The 15,300-nt window shown below is 43.0% G+C and overlaps 1 protein-coding gene across 2 annotated transcripts in view; it reads right to left on the bottom strand.

The window, feature by feature from the left end:
* The window catches only part of ACSS3 (acyl-CoA synthetase short chain family member 3), a 145,602-nt gene that overhangs the window by 70,054 nt on the left and 60,248 nt on the right, over positions 1-15,300 (bottom strand). For both annotated transcript variants that reach the window (XM_085871094.1, XM_085871095.1), the window contains exon 2: positions 5,336-5,480. In XM_085871094.1, the coding sequence (XP_085727220.1) occupies positions 5,336-5,480 (145 nt within the window). The remainder of the gene's footprint in view (positions 1-5,335; positions 5,481-15,300) is intronic.

The following is a 15,300-nucleotide window of genomic DNA, read 5'->3' as shown; positions in this document are numbered from 1 at the left end:
CCGTCCTCAGTGATGGGAAAAGTTTAAGTTAATCTATCAATTTAAATTATTTCATGGACTTTAACAAGGTTAATTGTGTTGCACTATTGGTGGAAGTGAAACATTGAGTGGTGGACGTTCAATTTGTGTAAAAAGACAGCAAAATATGGCTATTTTCAATTGTGTTACTCCATGAAGATCCATGAAGATGAAGATCTGTTACTTTAATGCAGATGTTCATGTTCATTTTAAAGATTTCCGGAAGTGACAATAAAGTGACTGACTTGGGTCAAGAAAAGTGAAATGAAAATGCAAAACAACCAATCAGCAGCTTTCAAACGCAGTGTGTGATGTAGCTGCCGTAAACGAGAGACAGACGATCGCACGGACAGACACCATGGTTCGCAATGTGTATATATATATATATATGTTGTATTAGTTGCAACATTGAAAACAGAAACAGACATCGAGTTCAAAATATAAACTTTTGTTCTCTCTATGCCCTCTTCACAACTGACCATTACCTACCATACATCACCAGTATTCTTGCTTCTGTTGCTGTAATATTTTTATGATGCATCTTTCCATTTCTTATGAGTGCTAGTTATCTTTTAAAGTGTACCTCCATAGGTTATTACCTCCACCACCGAAGGTGAAGGAAGTAATGTTTTCACCCCTTTCTGTTTGTTTGTGTACAAGATATCTCAAAAAGTTGTGGATGGATTCGGATGAAAAATTGTGGACAGGTTGGGTATGTTACAAGGAGGAATCAATTCGATTTCGCTGAAGATCCGAATCTGGATACGAGAATTATTTAATTTTTAAAGTGATTCTTCCCCAGTGAGAGATCGGGCTAAAAACGATATATAGCCTGATATTTCAAAAATGTATTGGGCCCAATATGTTCTCGTGGATCAGGCATTACGTGGTGGAGGTATGCGCTCTACCGAGTGCCCTTGTAGTTTATCTGTGGCGTTGAGTATTCCATTCACTCTTTTTAGCCACACGACTTTGTGAACTACTCAAGTCGACCGCAATCCATCGGTCTGGAAACGGCTTAAAAAAAAAACTACTGCGCTCCCAACTCAGGAAATCCATCAAAATTAGTGATTCCTCTCGGTTTTGATGCGCTGAATCCGAAAATGAACTTCCACAAGTGATATTTCCTCACGGGAAGGAGATATTGCAGGTGTTAAATGTGTATAGTTGCCGCTAGCGTGCACCTTAGAAAAAAAATTTTAAAAAGAGACTTCGGCAGGTAGTCGAACCTCAGTTCAACGAATCCAAGTGGAAGCCAATGCTTTGGCAATGATCTGGGTCGAGTGACTATTCAATGAGCAGGCTTATTCCTTCCTTTTGAACGTCAATGTGATGTCAAGTTGTTGATTCATCTGATAAGCCGATGATGGAAAAGACAAATGTGTGGAAAGCTTCGTGATAACTGAAACAATAAGAGGACTAAGCGGCTAAATGCAACGCATTCAATTATTCAAATAAGTGGTGAGGTGAAGGGACAAAGGTGTATTTACTCAAAGCAAGTGATACAAAGAGCAAACAAATTACTCAACAATAGGTCGCTGAACTTAGGAATGTGATAGTCACTGAAAAAGTTGCCATTCAAACAAAAGTCCATAACCTGAGATCAGATCAGATCAACCCAACATGCTTTGAAAATCCACAGTCAGAACTTTTGGGAACACATTTGATTGATTCCATAAACCAGTGTCCCGTTACATAGAACAGATAAGTCCACAGGTAGTTTCAGATGTCGAAAATAAATAGGTACTTTCAAAGAAAAGATGGCCCTGTCGCATCGAGGATGCTGCAAATGCAGTTCATGTGTTACAACTAGGCATTAACAGAAACAATGTACATTATGATATTATGGTAGAATATCTTTTTTTAAACTTTAATATTTCTCTAAATGATGCACGTACCGGTACAGGCATGCAATGTGTGCAAGAACCTGGAGCCACACAGCCTTGCAGAACAAGACAAACCAAACACACCATGGTGAAAGCACTTCTATATTGTCCAGAACGCATACAGAGAGCATGAGAATTAGAGTCTGGAAAGTGGATGATAAACTTGCATAGCATTGGATCTTCAAGGGATCACAGGCATCACATGCTGGAGCCTGGAAGTGATGTACGCTACTTTTTCGAGGGCATAACATGTGCTTATCACAGTGATCCAAAACCTCATGCTCATCAACCTTAAATATTTTGACCCGGATATGGGTCAACATTGTGACAAGAGTGCAACCAAAGACGCTTGGGCAAACATACATGCAATCATGCACTGCAACCGTTCAACTATCTTCGGCTTCTTGGTGTTCAACTACTCAGTAATGCCACTGGGAATGGTCGAGAGAAGTCGAGGAAATACAAGATGGCATCAAATGGGGACCCCCATTTGGGGTCATGACGCAAGTCATTTATAGTTCCAACAAGTTCCACGTTGGAAGCCATTGAATTTGGAGCAGCATCGATGGCAGGTCATACTGTCGACAACTCAGCTTCATTATTAAGGGAAAGTACAGCTGGCAGCAAATGTGGACAGGCCTAGAAAAGGTGACCGAAAGAAATGCTGCTGCGGCTATCACAACCAGCTTACCGTACCACGCATGATGAGAAAGAGAGATCTATCATATCACATGGTTCAAAAATAATGAACATCAAAATGAACAGATGAGGAGGGCGAGTTATACATGCAAGCACACATTGAAATATCATGCAAAATATCGATTTGGGCCCCAACTCTCAATGGTGAAGAATCACTTCAAAAATTAAATAATTATCATATCCAGATCCAGATTCGGACCTTCACCAAAATTGAATCAATTAGTCATTGCCACACACCAAACCTGTCCTACAAGTTTTGTGTGAATCCATCGAAAACCTTTTTGAGATATCGTGCTATATATCGTTTTTGGCCCTGTCTCTCAATGGTGAAGAATCACTCATAAAATTCTCAGATCTGGATCCAGATTCGGATCTTCACCAAAATTTAGCGTTGCTGTCCTTGGCCAGTCACCTACATACGCATAACATTTCAGAACGATTGCTTGAAAACTATGGCCAAAAATTGTGACAAACAGACAAACAAACAGACAGACAGACAAACGCTACAGACCAACATACTCAGCAAAAACATTTTTTTGCCAAGTAACAAACAGACAGAGAGGGGTGAAAACATAATCTCCTTCCACCTTCAGTGGCGGAGGTAACAAACTGCGCTGCAACTCCAGCTCATAAAGGAGAACCAAATTTAGAAAATGTACCGACTCATTGTGGCATCACCTATGTACTCAGAGTATGCAGGTATCATGCAGCATCAGGATGGATGATGGATCTATCTCTCCCTCTCCCTCTCCCTCTCCCTCTCCCTCTCCCTCTCCCTCTCTCTCGAATCCAATCAAATAATATGCACAACATAGACGGGCACACTGTCAGACATCAACTCGCATGGTGTTCGTTAGATTCACGATGATAACGTTCAATCTCCAGTCCACTTCCACAGTTATGACATCCTCCATGAATCCCATCCTTAGTGGGCAATCTCCATCCAAATCGTCAGAGTAGTGATCCAAAGCGGAAAGTCACAGTGGTGACTAGTCGAGGGCCCCAGCTCCCTCATCACACCACAGATGGTGACGCGCCTCTCCAGGGATATCAGTGGATTCTGACAACAAAGCTGCCTCTGTAATACTTGAGTCATGGCCTATCCTGGGAACACCATCTAATCAACTTTATCCATGTCTGTACTATCCATTAAGTTACTGTGTCCATCTTGATATATATATATATATATATATATATATATATATATATATATATATATATATATATATATATATATATATATATATATATATATATATATATATATATACTATTTACAACCCCAGCACTTTATCATGACTCCTCTGCACTAACTTCTTAATCGAAGAAGCTGAACAAGACCTGTCAACAGCCTGTGAGCTACCACTCACCTCCATACTGTGACCCCACCATAATCTCAGGAAAGGCAGGCTGGAAGTCAGGTTGTCGGTGGCTAGCAGGGTAGCTCCATGTGTAGCATGCCATTCAATGATCATCGTATTCTTAGATTTCTCCATTTTATTGCTTCTGATTATTCCCTAAACAATCCTTGCCATCTTTGACATCCCTAATAGCATTATTTATAAATAGAGCAGCATATCCCATGCCAGTTGTGTGGGTTCAGTCAGTTCGTATGCAGCCTGTGGCTGCTGGTTGCATCATTGCTGGGAGCACGGAAACAGTGCCCTCTGTTTCCAGTTAGCTGGTACTCATTTCGCTGACGTTGGCAGGATGACAGGCTGAGTCAACCCACCTGGTGTCATTTAACGGTACGACAGGGCCTCAAATTCAAGACCGTAAGACCTTAAGCCAGTGTGAGGTAGATATGTGTGAGATATTAGTGTTTTTACTCGTCAATTCAGCTGGAGTATCATTATACTCCAGAAGTAGTACCATACAAGATGACTTTGGGAGTCAGGCCTGGACAAAGCCTGGTGTTGGCTAAATGGTTAAGTTGGCTGGCTTAAGATCTTAAGGCCTGGAGTTCAAGCACCTTTTCACCATTGAAATAACACCAGGTTGGTTGACTCAGCCTGTCATCCTTCCAAGGTTGGTAAAATGAGTACCAGGTTACTGGTAACGGGGCACTGCATCAGCGGTGCACCTACACCCCCAGAAAAAAAGATGCAACCAAGCAGCCACAGGCTGCATTAAATAAATAAATAAGGCATGGACAGATAAAGCTGTCAAACAGAGCCAATGATAGACCTGTACGTAAATATATATATATACATATATATATATATACATATATATATATATATACATATATATATACATATATACATATATATACATATATATACATATATATATATATATATATATATATATATATATATATATATATATATATATATACATATATATACATATATATATATATATATATATACATATATACATATATATATATACATATATATATATATATATATATATATACATATATATATATATACATATACATATACATATATATATATATATATATATATACATATACATATACATATACATATACATATATATATATATATATATATATATATATATATATATATATATATATACATATATATGTAAAAACATGCTGAGTGCAGCAGCTGATCTTGACTGCAACAAATTATTATTACAGATCAAAAGGAAACCTCGAAATTCAAAATCACCTGCTTTTAGCAACAATACAATATAGTGGTCAATTCTCATATGATTGACCACAACAGTGCACAAATCCACCAAGGAGGCATTACCTCGTGCAGTGCATGTTTGTAGCTGATTCTCTCAATGGATCCTGTCACAGGGCTGTCATGGATGATGGCTATTTGATCACCTCTCCCTGCCTCGACATGTCGATCCAGCGCATTGTAGCACATATTCAACTGCCCTCCTAAGAACCTGCACAAACATCACAACATTCCATTTAATTCATTGTAAACATCAAGAAACCTCAAACCAACGCAGAGACAATTGACCGCAACACAATGCCGATGCTACTCTCATGCCCCATCAAAAGCAGTCGATCAAGAACGAATGCCATTGGCTAAAAGCTCAGCAGGTAAAGTAGCCAGGGGATGTGTAAAAGCAAGAGGGATAGCTAAAGAAATAGAGATAACCTCTCATTTCAGGTGAAGGCAAAGATAATTCATCATCTATACCATGTAGTGAAAGTAGAATTAGATAATCAAGCCTTGAATGACTAGGACAGAAGTCAACTGGTATGATATTAATTAATGTATTCATTCATTCATGTGTGGCATGTGCATGCTGGTTTGCATATTTGCTGGGAGGGAGCACGACTGTCCGATGGATGATGCACACAGTGATGCATCTCCCCACACTTTTAACTACCAGGGGTGAGGCTGCCGGGATTGGTGGGGCTGCCTAAAGGTATGCATATGCACACATATGTCTGAGCCGTCTAGCCTGGGTTTGAATTTTTTTAAAGATCCATCCTTTTGACAATGCCAGCAATGTTGTGCGAGAGATTGACACATTTGTTATTGATAGCTTAAATTTTGACCTTCTTATGAAATGGCATAACATTTTTTCACTCCACAAACAGATGGAAAACATCCAGCAGAAAAATACTTGTTCAGAAGTATCGAGACCAGTTATCAGAAGGCATGGGATGGAGAACATGAGTTATTATTGTAAGTAGTTAGTTGACAAGTTATGAGTGTCCAAAACAGCCTGAAGAATAGAAGTGAAAACAAGAGTGGCAATTGCTTTGCAATGCATGTCCCCTTACCGGTACCAATGAATGTTCGGGAGATTAAAAAAAAAAATTAGCTTGCTTCAACCCATGTCTGAACCGATAACCGTAACAAAAATCAAGAAGAAACTCTAACTCACAATGTTTTCGTGTTTCGGTTTTGCCTATTTCATATTAAAATCTCGAAGGGCACTCGGTACAGCGCATACCTCCAACACGAGAACATATCAGGCACAACCAATACATTTTTGAGATATCGTGCTATGTATCGTTTTTGGCCCAATCTCTCAATGGTGAAGAATCACTTTATAAATTATATAATTTTCGCATCCAGATCCGGATTCGGATCTTCACCAAAATCTCATCCGTTCGTCCTCGTCACACACCAAAGCTGTCCACAAAATTTCATCCGAATCCGTCCACAATTTTTTTGAGATATCCTGCACACAGCCAAACTGACAGAAAGGGGAAAACCATAACCTCCTTCACCTTTGGTGGCGTATGTAACAACCTGTGTACATACATGAAGCAAAAAGATGTGTACGGTTTATGTGCATATATAATACATTGTGGTTATACATGTGGAATCATTCCAATTGAGGGGGGGCATAGATTAACACCAGGGCCTAAGGCCTGGCAATCTGTGCTGCTTCATACAATGGCGGCACATTATTTTATTGGGGTGGAGTCAGGCCAGCTATCCAGCCAATCGGTGTAAAGCAATGAGGTGGAGTCAGGGCAACTGATCACTGAACCATGTATAATGTTGATATTGTTGCGGATTCGCGCCCGCGGCGTGCGAGCTGCCACGTAACTCGAATCGCGGCACGTCGCCCACCGGACGGACAATCCCGTCGTGACCCTCTCGGACTAACGCTGGGAACTAGTCACGGGTGGGCCTTTCGGCCTCACCACGATCGTGCCAATCGGCCCCCGTGTGGGATAGGGTTGCTCGCCAAATTCGACCTACCTAAGTACCCACACGGAGGGTAGACCGGGCGATCGCACCTCGCCGCAGGTCAACTTCGGACACGGGCCACTTTAAGCGACCCGTTCCGTACTATCGGGATAACCGAGCGGTGTTATCGTCAACCTCGACGGTTCGATTAATTATCGGGCGTTTTAGCCCACGACCAACCCTTTACGTGAAGTAAGATGGAGATTCAATAAAAGAAAAGACGAAGCGAAACGGGAAAACAGTTCAACATAAAGCACATTTATTTCGCGCAAACGGAAAGCACACATATACAATTATACACCAAAAGCAAATATAAAAGTCGAAGAAACACAACAATTCTGCACAAAAAGCAAATGCAGCAATGCAGATCTACTACCGACTACCGAGCACACGGCAACACTTATACAGTTTTACTTCACAGACGGCGCCGACAACACATATACTCAAAGCAAAAGAAAAAGGGACCACCCTCAACGATGAGGGGGGCAGACGGGCCTGGGGCCGAGACCGCGTCGAGCCTACCCGTCTAGTGATGAGCCGCAAAATGGCGGTGGCGCCCCGACTCCGCGGGCCTCGCTGGCACTGCCTGGAAATGGGGTGGCAACGGGGCCCCCTTTTCACACTATCTCAGCGCGGGGGGAAACAGGAGGGGGTTGTTGATGCTCGGGGGAATGAGGATATCTCGCTGGCTCGGGTCCCGCGACGAGCGTCTCCACCGCGACCTCGGTCACGTTACCGGCCTCCCCTCTCCGCAGCTCCCCGACTCTGACACGAGCGCCCTCTTGACTGCCTTCGCCGCCGCCACCTCTCCAACTCTCCCACTCTCCACTCTTCTCAACTCCGTCCAACTGCTTTCTCTGACTCTTCTCTTCTCAACTCTCCTTGACTGACTCAACTACTTTTTTGGCGAGCGAACGCGGCCCTTTATAGCCCCCGGGGCTTCGCTCCTTCACCTTCGACCCTTCACCTCTGGCTGGCTCCCCATTGGACAGAGGAAAAGTGGGCGTGAATGATTTTTGATCCGCGAATCTGCATATAGCGATTATACTCCGACGCACCTGGAGGCGGGGCCAAATCGCCCCACGTTCGATGATAGGATGGAACAGAAGTGGGTGTGAATCGTTCTTGATCCAATTTCTTCGGAAAGGTTGGTGTTTTTGCACCCGCTGCTCGGTGCGCGCCCTGTACGAGTCCAGGATCGGTGTCCACAAGCGGCGCGGGAATGGCGGTGATGCGATGGTTGCGAGAGCGAGATGTGACGGCAAGGGTCGTGGCTGTTGTTGTGAAGCGGCGTTGCGGTTGGTGGTTGTTGTGTGATGGCTGTTGAGACGTGGTTGGTGGTGGTTGTGGTGGTAGTAATGGCGGCTGGTCCAAAATAAAGATAGTAAAAGAAAAACGGCTATCTAAAAGGGTCGCAGCCCGAATGAATGACATTTATTCCCTCTAAACAACGGGTTTGGACTAACTACACATATACTTACAGAGATATCTCACCTAAGGGACCTGAATGGTGGTTTGCAAATTTCGTCAACCACAACAATATTTTCTAAGTCTAAAATGGGCATAACTCTGAAAAATTGACGAAACATCCTTAAACTCGAACTAGTTCTGTAACGTATCATAATAAAGCCGTGTACCAAGTTTCAGTTGAATATGTTAAAGGGTATGGGGGGGGGGGTCTGAAAAACCACAGGTGGGATGGAAGGACTGATGGACAGACGGAGAGCAAACCTATAGTCCCATCCGGTGAAACCGATCGGGGACTAATATGAGGTGTGGGATAGAAATTGGAATAAGATCGGAGAAGAATGGTGATTAAATAAAAAATGATGAATCAAGATTGCTATTTTTTGATGCAAATACAGAACGAATGCTTTGTGTGCACAGTCTTCTTGAACTGTGTTTTTGTAGATGGAAGGAAATACCAGGCTAATATGGACTGCCTAACATTTCTAATTGCAACTTGTCTTTGTCTAGAAGGGACATGCTTGTCAATGTCATATTAAATAAATATATAGTCATATCCATGTGGGCTGGTAGGATGAGCTAAAGGTGTGCACACTCGCTCCTAAGCTGTCTAGCCTGGGTTCGAATCCCAACCCAGCTATAAACTGTAATCCCGGTGTTTCACAGGCAGAGTGATTCTTCAATGGGTGTGCTGTCCCTTCGATGGACGTTAAACTGGCATCCTGTCTGCCGACATTAGATGGTGGATGTTAAAGATCCTGTGGTGTTCTTTGTGAAGAGTAGGTGAGTTATCACTAGCACCCTGAAGAAATTACAAATTCCTGCCCTAACGACTGCTGGGAAGGCAATGGAAAACCACCCAGTTTCATCCTTGCTCAGGAAGCTGCTTCGGCGGCTCCGACGCTCTATGAAGAGTATGGTACATCAGAGAGGGAGAGAGAGTGTGCCATATCAATGTCCATCAGAGGGACAAGAGCTTAATTAAATGCATTGAAAACCTCCCAATATATACAGGTATCTGTAAAAAAAATTATATTTTTCAAAGAAGTATCTTTTGATATCGTATCAACTTTTTGGCTCCAGAGGGATACAAATAAACCCATCTATCAATTGCATGGTCAGCCACTGTAAAGAGGTTCAGTCTCTTGAACTTCTAAACATCAGCTATGATGTAGGATTGTGCTGACAACATAAAAGGAAGGCCTTTGTTGGGAGCTGAATAGAGTCCTGCTCTACTCAATGAACTGACACTCCAGCATCCGATCTGTCTCTCCTTGAAACTGTGGAATCTAAAACTCCCAACATTTTTGGCATCTCATGCAGTGAGACCAAAGGAAAAGGTCAATGGCCACTCCATTTATTATCGCCTCTCCTCTGGTCTAACTCCCTCTGCTCTCTCAGCCCTCTGATACTCCTCAACAACTAACTCCAAGATGCATTTGTTCTTGAAGCAACTCCATCCTGGTTCATCTCCAAATATCCAGACTCACTGTACACCTCAACTCTTTTATTCCTCACTTCTCCCATCTATGGAACTGCCATCCTCAGGCCGTTCAATCCCAATCTTCTCTCTAGGGCTTTAAACAGTCAGCACACCACCATCTCCTGTCATCCTCCATCCCTACCTGCCATATTTTCTACCTTCATTAACCCCACCTAACACAACCCAACCCTGGTACTTGCAAGTTACTGCTTCGTCCTCTCCTCTTTCCCTGTTCATTCATTCCCTTGCTTATTATATACAACTATTGCCCACTGTCCCACTCTCAGTTCATCCTCGTTATTTTTACCCTTCCTCACCGAGCTCCATAGAACAAAAAAATAATAATAATAATAATTGATTATGTAGGCAGCCAAAGCATCCCAGTGTTTTTCATGCGAAGGAGATTGAAAAAAAATTGTAAATTCTATATTAAAAAAAATAGGATCATAGATCCTGAAGCTCATCTGGATCAGGAGCAACAGTCAATGACGTCATAAAATATCAAAATTTTGTTCATGCGCAGAATCTGGTCACGTGATTGGTTGAATGGAAACCTTCTCAATGCTGATTAAACCAATAAAGAACATGTTTTTACAGGTTACACGTAGAAGTAATGCGCCTTGTCGGTTAGGGCAAGCATTGTTTTCGTGTTTTAGGCCTGATTTCAACCCGATAATAAGCGCAGATTTTGATGCGGTCAATACACCTTCGTTAGGCATCTGATATGAAGCTTGTGGCCAAGTTTCATCAAAATGGTGAGTTTGGTTCAAGTGACAATGAATGAAGTGTTTTACAGACTCACTGACTGAATGGCTGACCGACTTACCGATTGGCTTACCTCTGGACACTGCTCGATCACATAAGCTCACCAGAATCAAGTCCAGGTGAGCTAAAAAAAATAAAAAAAAAATAAGAAAGATGTCATGCAAACGGTGTGTCGGTGTGCCAGAGAAAGAAAGATGTCACGGCAAACGGTGGAGTCATCAGCAAATAGATAAAGATAATTTTCCAGAGAGTCAGAAATCATTTATGAAGATCAGGAATACGACTGGGTCCAGATCTCTGCCTTGAGGCACACCAGCGTTGACATTCTGTTGAGTGCCGCATGTTGGCTACGAGAGTAAATTAAGTTGGCATTGGATGCCATAGGCAGAGAGTTTGGAGCGCAAGACGGGATGCCAGACTGCATCAAAAGCACGAGATACGAGATCAGGGCCATCTCTATCGAGAAGTCTGACATTGATGGCCTCCATCCATTGTTGGGAGAATAGGAGCAGCCTGTCCAAGGTGGAGTAACCTGGTCTGAAACCAAATTGGTGATCTGAGATGAGGTTGTTAGAGAAAAGGAAGGATTTCTCATATCAACTGCGATGATGGATTCCATGACCTTGCTGATGATTGGAAGTAAGCTGATAGGTTTGTAGTTCAGGGGATCTGTTTTTGCATCTTTTATGAAATGCAGTGATGTTGGTCGATTTCCAAAAGAGATGGAAGATAACCTCGGGCAAATGATAGGGTGAAAATAACAGAAAGAGGATATGCAAGAACAGTAGAACATGTTTTTAGGACACATGAGCTGATGCCATCCGGTCCATTTGCAGAATTAGAGTCAAGGGTTCCCAGAAACTTCTCAACTTTCTCAGGTGCAATAGACGCAGGGTCCAAGAGCAGTTGGATGTGACTGGGTAGGAATGGGTACAGAGAGCGTGTGGTTGTGGACACAATATTTGGAAGGAAGCGGCAGTATCGAGTGGTCAACTGTCCTTACCCGGCTACCGCAATCAATAAAATAATTGAAGCATTGAAGCATTCAGCCTTCTCACGAGTAGAATCAGATGTGGTGGTATTTAAAGAGAGGGTCGGGATGGAGTGGCAGCATACTCCAGAAACAGACTTAACAAGGCAGCGCCAAGTTTTAGAGGAGAGAGAGAGACAAGTTTGAAAATTAAATATTGAGGCGAGACAGATGTTGTTTCCCGGCTCTCCTGGGAGTTGTTGTGAGCTTTATGGAATGAGCTGAGATTTCCTTCAAAAAGTTTGCTTTCCAGGAAAAGAAAGCAAGTACGTTGCTTCAGAGCAACTGCCTCACCACAGTATTCAGTGTACCATGGGTGGGGAGGTGGGAAGGATAACTGAAGACAAGATGAGATGTTTCTGTGTGTGTGTGTGTGTGTGTGTGTGTGTGTGTGTGTGTGTGTGTGTGTGTGTGTGTGTGTGTGTGTGTGTGTGTGTGTGTGTGTGTGTGTGTGTGTGTGTGTGTGTGTGTGTGTGTGTGTGTGTGTGTGTGTGTGTGTGTGTGTGTGTGTGTGTGTGTGTGTGTGTGTGTGTGTGTGTGTGTGTGTGTGTGTGTGTGTGTGAGAGAGAGAGAGAGAGAGAGAGAGAGAGAGAGAGAGAGAGAGAGAGAGAGAGAGAGAGAGAGAGAGAGAGAGAGAGAGAGAGAGAGAGAGAGAGAGAGAGAGAGAGAGAGAGAGAGAGAGAGAGAGAGAGAGAGAGAGAGAGAGAGAGAGAGAGAGAGAGAGAGAGAGAGAGAGAGAGAGAGAGAGAGAGAGAGAGAGAGAGAGAGAGAGAGAGAGAGAGAGAGAGAGAGAGAGAGAGAGAGTTTCTGTGGAAGAATTTCCAGGCTGGGTCAATATCAGGGGCAGCAGATATCGGGGACCAGTCCTGAACAGAGATTACCTATTGCAGTCCCTGCCAATCTGGTGGACTGAACTGCCAGATTCACCGGCACTCAGGCAGCTCTCTGAGAATTGTCAGAGAGATGTTGACGTTCACAAACATATGAGCAGATGAAACTATTTCAGTAGAGGAAGAGCAGGAGACTTTGCAGGGAAGTTTGTCATCAGGAAGTCCAGAAGGGAGGATTTCCCATGAGGAGAAAGTCTGGGTTGGAAAGTTCACAGATTGAATCAGTCCCATGGAGTCAAATAAGTCCTTTGCTGAAATGCCATGGCTGGTGAGAGAGGTACTGTACCAATACCCAGCCAATTAGCACTATTACAATTGAAATCGCCACATATGAGGAAGAGAGAGTTGGTCCATGTTGTCTGAACTGATGCAGATGCAGTAATCACCGTTTGGAGGATGGCACAACACACAGAAAAAGAAGAGGTGGGAGCAGAAGGGAAGTCACAACCAAAGGTACTCCTGGGGGTTGGGAGGTGTAAGATCAGTCCAAGGACTGTGAGAAATTGAGTTAGTGATGCTATGTAAAGTGAAATTCAGTCACCTGAGCTGGGTTCAGGCCTATCAAATTGGAGGAGACAAGAGCTGGGGAAAGACTAAGGAGTCAGGGAGATCCTGTGGGAGGAAGTATTCCGTTTAAAGGATGATGTCCGGTTTATCAGCAACTGCCCGCATTGAGAGAACTGTCCGGTTGGAGTGGAGACCTCAGATGTTTGAGGTCCAAAAATTAAAAGAGGTTGTCAGAACAACTAAATTAGTGACAGATTTATTGGTTATCCTGTACCGCCCTCACATGGAATGTCGTAATAATTGCCAGAAAGTCTTTGAATATCTTATGCGTTTGATAATGATACATTTATGAGTTATTGTATGCTGCCTCCACATGGCATGCAGGGGTGCAAATTAACGGCCGCCCGGTCGCCAACTTTTGTGCTGGGCGGGTACACAATACTGCCTTACCTGCCCGGCTGGCGAATCACCGGTGATTCCTGTTATTTTGTACAATTTGTACTAGCTTCTCTACTAGTTTTCTCAACTAGAACTACTGTTTTTGTCTGCAGAAATCACCAGTAATTCTGCGGTGACCATTTTGTCTGTTTTCATCTCGTTCCAAATCACGCGTGATTGCGTGAGATTTGACGGTTTGGCGCGGTTTGGACGCATTTTCTCATGCCCAGGTTGGTTAAATGAGTGAATTTGGGTGGATGAGTGAGTTTCATGGGTGAGGTTAGGTGAATGAGTGAGTTTGATGGGTGAGGCTGGGTTAATGAGTGAGGTTGGGTGAATGAGTGAGTTTGATGGGTGAGGTTAGGTGGATGAGTGAGTTTATATGTGATGTTGGGTGGATGAGTAGTACCCCCACCATTGTCCATCACCCACAACCCCCCCCACATCAGCCACAACCACCACCACAACAACAAAAATTCCCCCCCAGCACGACTCACAACCCCCCTGCCCCCCCATCACCCACACAAAAAAGGTCCCCCCCCCCATCACCCACTACCTCCTCCTCCCTGCATCATCCCCCCACCCCCACCCCACTCATCAAACTCACTCATCCATCCATCCAACTCACTCATCCAACCAACCTCACTCATCAAACTCACTCATCCTCATCAAACTCACTCATGTGAGTATATTAAAAGTGTTTGATATCAAATTTGTGACTTTTGTCATTATTTTATCGGGCCGGTAGAAATTCTGCTGGGCCGATAACTTTTTCTAGTCACCGGCCCTACTGGCTGGTGGATAAAAATGTTAATTTGCACCCCTGGCATGTAATCAAAATGCTTTGATATATATATATATATATATATATATATATATATATATATATATATATATATATATATATATATATATATATATAACCTGTTTTTCAATAATGCCATCACATAAAAGCATGCATGATTAAAAATCTGCACCCCACTCGCTGGTCTCAGAACTCTGCCCCACGCTACGAGTGTAGAGCCCACACCAAAGATGGGAGGACTCCACAATTTCAATGAATCAATGTAACAATTGTTTTGAAACAATAGGTGATGCTTTAGTATCAATATAATAGACTAGCCGAAACCCAGTCACAGACGGATTCCATTCATTCAACCACCCTCACCAGCTCACCCACACTCGATAGTCAGGAGACCCAATGCAGAATAGTGTACGACCCTGCTGATTCCGTGTTAGAATAGTGAAACAGGTGTAAATTGACTGTCCAGACACACAGAAACGTGAATCAACTTGTTGCCAACTCTGGATATGGATAGTATGGCCGCCATGACAGTTTACAAAATGGTCGCCATTAAATACACTTTTCGTCATATTTCAGCCGCAAATTGACATGAAATTACAAAATTAGGGTCGATTTCCATGTTTTTGAGCATGCCTGAGCTGATGGGAGTATAGAAAAAAA

The sequence above is a fragment of the Eptatretus burgeri genome, chromosome 2, assembly GCF_056783735.1.
Source record: "Eptatretus burgeri isolate ZD-2024b chromosome 2, Ebu_testis_v1, whole genome shotgun sequence".
NCBI lineage: Eukaryota > Metazoa > Chordata > Myxini > Myxiniformes > Myxinidae > Eptatretus > Eptatretus burgeri.
The sequence above is the reverse complement of the archived record's forward strand: the minus strand, read 5'-3'. Positions and strand labels throughout refer to the sequence as shown.